The 4,960-nt window shown below is 55.1% G+C and overlaps 1 protein-coding gene across 1 annotated transcript in view; it reads right to left on the bottom strand.

The window, feature by feature from the left end:
- Window positions 1–890: 890 nt before the first annotated feature.
- Window positions 891–4,960, bottom strand: part of ITIH4 (inter-alpha-trypsin inhibitor heavy chain 4) — a 12,614-nt gene continuing 8,544 nt past the window's right edge. Inside the window, exons 12-16 of the mRNA XM_057554970.1 lie at window positions 4,742–4,955; window positions 3,698–3,872; window positions 1,759–1,913; window positions 1,539–1,635; window positions 891–1,111 (exon numbers count right to left, since the gene is read on the bottom strand). Coding sequence (XP_057410953.1) covers window positions 1,042–1,111; window positions 1,539–1,635; window positions 1,759–1,913; window positions 3,698–3,872; window positions 4,742–4,955 — 711 coding nt within the window. The 3' untranslated portion in view covers window positions 891–1,041. The remainder of the gene's footprint in view (window positions 1,112–1,538; window positions 1,636–1,758; window positions 1,914–3,697; window positions 3,873–4,741; window positions 4,956–4,960) is intronic.

Raw genomic sequence — 4,960 nt, 5'->3', positions numbered from 1 at the left:
TGTTCTCCCTGATCTGGTTTGCTCCCTCTTAGCAAGCAAATGAACTCATTTGCTGCCTTACCCTGGCTGCCAGGAAGCTCAGAGCAAAGCTTTTTTGCTGCTACAGCTTCCCCTACCCTGGTGTCTCTGATTTAACTCTCCTCCTGCTTGGCTCTTTTCTCTTATTTTCATTCTCATGTTTTTTGGTTTTACTCTCTTTATGCTTTTTATTTGTAAGCCAAAGACTTGTGTCATTTTTGAAGAAGTAGGTGAAATAATTATAAATGTTTTGAAAGTATGCTTTGCCTGTGCAAGAATTGGGTGGAATCTTTGGGGTGCCTAACCCTGGGGCATAAACAGGAGAGGAGACCCTCAACAGCCCAGGCTCCTGGGAACAGACCCTTGCTTCCCTCCTGGGACTGGGGCCTCATCTCTGTCTCCTCTGTCTTCTACTGCCAGCTTCTCTGCAAGGTGGTGAGAAGACAGGCCTGTTCCTGAGCACAGGTGTGAAAATCAAATTATGTCTGGCAAATCCCACTGCAAAAGGGCCCAAAAGTTTGCTGAGAATGATGAACTTCTACCCAGGTCACTTTTTTTCTTTTGAGTCAAAACTGGTTTTCATGGACCATGTCACCATAAAGCAGAGTGAACGCTGCTCCCAGGAGTGTTCTCCTGCCCTAGGCCCCCAGCAAGAGCAAAGTTTTGACTGGGTGGTTTAAATCTCTCTAAATCTTAGTTTCCCTGCCTGAGAAATGAAGGGACCAGACTGAAAGCTCTCCATGGGCCTTACTGGCCACAGGCCTTTGAGGGGTTGATGGCGGATGATTCTAATGTTACACAACGCTACGTGTCCAGGACGTGATCCTGAGGCTCTGGGATTTGGCCAGATGGGACCAGAGATGCCCACTCCCTGGGTTCACACCACCTCTCTTTATTTTAATGAGCGTAAATACCTCTCCCCATGATGTTACAGGACCCACAGGTGGCCCTGTGGTCGCAGGGTGGCAGCCATCTGCACCCAGCAGGCGGCATGGGGGGTGGGCATAACTCCTTCCATCAGAACTACAGCTCCACAGACCAGCAGGAAATCTCTGTTCCCGGGGGCCCCTCTTGGTAATCCAGCTTGAGCTCTCTGGGATGGACAGACAGACAGGTGGTCAGCATGTGTCAGGTTGGGTGGGAAGAGAGGGAGACAGCTAGGGATAGGAATGTGGAAGGTGGAGGGTCTTGGGGTCCCTTAGAGTTCCCTCCAGCACAGGCTGACAAGGCCTGGCCACCCAAGGGCACCCAGCTATGTGTGGTCTCCAGGGGCCAGGGCTCTGGGAATTCAGGGGGAGTTTCCTACTGCTCCCAACTCACTCTAGTGATCTCTGGGCTGGTATGTTTTCTGTGGGTCTGAGTTGACCACCTTTTGTGGGGCCACTGAAAGCTGGGTCAGACTTGTCTAGCCTGACACCTGACTGTCTAATTCCCAGGCAGGGACAGAGGAGTGGGGGTCCCAGAGCCCGGCTCCCAGCCCCACCCCTGGCCGGGCTCAGTGGCCTGTTGTGCTGAGTCACCTGGTGGCAGAGTGGTCATGCCCCTGGACCTTCAGTGTTCGCTTGCTGTCATCTGCTGCTGCCAGGGGCTCCCAGAGCACGTCCTGGTAAAACTGGCCTGAGATACAAAGGGCGGGTCAGCGAGGAATAAAGACGGAGGGAGGCTGGGGGACATGCAGAGGTGATGGCACCGCCTGTTCACAGGCAGAGGCGGCTTCTGATGCCGTCCCGAGCCACGTACCAAGGCTCCCACTGACGTGGCCGGAGAAGCGGTCAGTGTCCCGCAGAAGGAGCCGGAGCCCCTCCCCAGGGCCGTCCCAGGACAGCAGGCCGATGGTCACTCTGTCAGGGCTGCTGAGCAGCAGGAGCCCCGCCTTGTCCATGGTCATCTTGAGACTGTGGGGAGACCCGCGTCCTGAGCAGGAAGGGAGGCAAGGAGGTGCCCGCAGGGGACCTGGGCAGCAGCGTGGCAGTGGGCAGGGGCTGCCCTCCTGTCCTCAGGATCTCCTAGTGTGGCCTTTGGTGGGAGGTCCCTTCAGTCTTCTGGGCTTCAGTTTCCTCAGTCAACTGGGGCCGATGTTAACTTACTGATACCTGGTTATCCCAGCATTTTATATTTATATATATATATATATATATATATATATATATTTTTTTTTTTTTTTTTTTTTTTTTTGCCCTGCCGCACAGCATGCGGGATCTTAGTTCCCTGACCAGGGATCAAACCCATGCCCCTTGCAATGGCAGCGCAGAGTCTTAACCACTGGACCACCAGGGAAGTCCCCTATCCCAGGATTATTTATAACATGAGATAACGGTTCCTCTCCCTCTGGTTTTCTTAGATTTGGTTTCTCATGAATTATATGACTTAGGGGTTCAAGGATACATTTCCTCTGTCCCTTTTGTTTTTATGGCTAGTGCCACTCTCTTCTGATGATCAGTGTTTAATCATGTGTTTTAAGGTCTAGAAGGGCAAGTCCTTCTCGAATGCCTTCCTTTTTTACTTAAAATAATCTTTGAAACTATTACCACTTTTGTTTTCTTAGGAACGTTAGACTCCTTTAAGCATGTTGAATAAGACCCTGCTGTGACTCTGAGGTTATTTTCAATGGAAATGCCCTAAACTTACACCGTCTTGTTGACAGAGTTCAGTGTAAAAGCCGTGGTCTATTTTTCTTTATGTGCATCTTCTGTAGCTCATGAAAGTATGTGGACGTTCAATCACCACGATTGATAGGAATCCTTTATTCCATCTTCTAGTGTGTATGTCCAAGGCACAGAAATGCTATTGATCTTTGTCTACCAGATAGCAGGAAACTAAGATCTTTTATGAAATTGGGAGCTTTTCAGGTGAGCCCCTCAGATTTGCCAGGTGTGCACTCATGTATCAAGTGGGAACCAGTCTCTTCGGAGGGGCTGGGTGAGAGGGAGTGGACAAGGCTCTCCATACTCAGCACAGGCTGGGGGCTCAGAGAACACGGCTCAAACAGGGCCAGGGTCCTTGGCCTTTCTCCCAGGCCCCTCGTGACTCCCAGAGCAGGAGAGCGACCTCTGCAAGGCTCCACACAGGGGAAGCCCCACAAGAAGAGGTCGCCATCCTTCTCCACTACCCACCAGCTCCCCCGTGTTGATGTCAGAGGGACCTGTCTCTCCTCAATAGAGCTTCAAAGTTAAGGATGACAACTGTAACCTCCCCTGATGGACAGCGCTCTCCAACCTCTCGTTGTCAGGGTTACCTCACCACATAGAGAGCGCACCTTCCCGCATGCCCAGTGGGCACCGTACTGTCTGTGGGCAAAGTGCTCCCCGACCACATTCTCTCACTGGACCATCCCCTCAGCCCTCTGACTCAGGGCCGTATGATTATCCCTAGTTAGAAGTGAGAGGGGCTAAGCAGCCTGCCTAGGGTCACTCAGCAGAGCAGCTCCAAACCACACCGTGCCCTGCACAGGACAGTGACCTGGGTTAGGTGTGAGGGTAGCCAGGTCCCCGGGACAACCCCTTGGCACCCTCCAGAGCAGCAGGGGTATGTACAGGGCTCTGTGCATCTCTGCCCCTCCCGTGGGTGCGGCCCACTGCAGAGGACTCATGCCCAGCCACTCCCTCCCCAGGCCTGCGGCGTCCCATCATCAGCTAACGTGGGGTGAGGGGTCACCACCGGTCCCCAGCCTGTGGCTTACCCTGGCATCACCGAGTACAGAGTTTTCTTCCACTTGTATGCAGAGCTTCTTCGGTTCCGAGTCACTACCACGTGCTCAGGGGACGCACGAACCTGCAGCTGGGGTTTCTTGAAGGTCACCTCAATCCACGAGAAGTGGGCCTTCTCTGTCTCATAGTGGCCAGTCACCTCAATCCCTGAGAGGGCCGGGAGCAGAGAGGTCGAAGCTGTGGTCCCAGCTGGGCACTGGCCTGAACAGGTGGTCCCCCCCGCTACAACCCCCGGAGCCGCTCTTCACCCACTCACCTCCGGTCCCCTTCCCCAGCCTCCCCTCACATCGCGGGCCTGCTTCCCACAGTCTTTCCTCTCATCCCTTGGTTCCCTATGGCCTTGGAGGGGCCCCCGAGTCTTGGGTGACAGCCATCTTCAGACGAGCCCTCTGAGGAGGGAGGTCTCGTGTGAGGTCAGTAAACGCGCGTGAAGCCCCTGCAGTGTGCCTGACCCTGAGCTGGGCACCGTGGCCAAGAGCGGGAGGGAAAGTCAGTGGTCCCTAGCCTCAGGGAGCAAACCGACTCTGGGCCTGGTGTGATGAAGCGGGAGACAGTGTGTGAGGGTCTGGGGGAAACGAGGGGGCCGCAGATGTTCGTTGACTGTGAGTGGCTCTGCAGCTGTGCATTTGAGCATCTCGAGTGCTGTGTGTCCCCACGTCTGACCTGACAGCTCAGCTCCACACTTCTGGGGACTTGGGGGCAGGTCTGGCCAGCGTACCTACCTCCTCCCCCCATTTGTTTCCTCCACACCCCCTACAGCCCCACCAGCCTCCTTCAGGGCTCTGTGCTTCTGCCTACCCCTTCCTCTACCTTGTGGACCCCCCACTTCTCTGCCAAGGCCCAGTCACCCCCATATGACCCTGTGCAGCCTCCCCTGACCCTAGGACAGCTCTCATCTCCTCCTCTGGGCTCGTCTCCACGGTGCTCTGGGCACGGACCACAGGCCCCTGTGCTGCTCTGTGCCCAGGTCTGTCTCCCCACACCTGAAGTATGGCAGTGCCTGGGGGCAAGCCCACATCTGGTCACCCTGGGGTGCAGGCCACCCAGGCCTGCATATTGTGGTGCCCAGTGAAAGGTCTGCGGGGAAGACGTATGAGCACAAGTGTCGGTGCTCAGGGGCGTGGCCACGTTACCAACCTGGGACGAGGACTGCCCGTGAGTCTCTGTGGGCAGGTTTCCCACCGTTTTTTCCGGGGTGGGAAGTTGGGGGTGCATGGTGCCCGGGTCCCTCTGGG

This window comes from Balaenoptera acutorostrata, chromosome 10 (assembly GCF_949987535.1).
Source record: "Balaenoptera acutorostrata chromosome 10, mBalAcu1.1, whole genome shotgun sequence".
NCBI classification, from domain to species: Eukaryota; Metazoa; Chordata; class Mammalia; order Artiodactyla; family Balaenopteridae; genus Balaenoptera; species Balaenoptera acutorostrata.
This window is presented reverse-complemented; position numbering and strand designations above follow the sequence as displayed.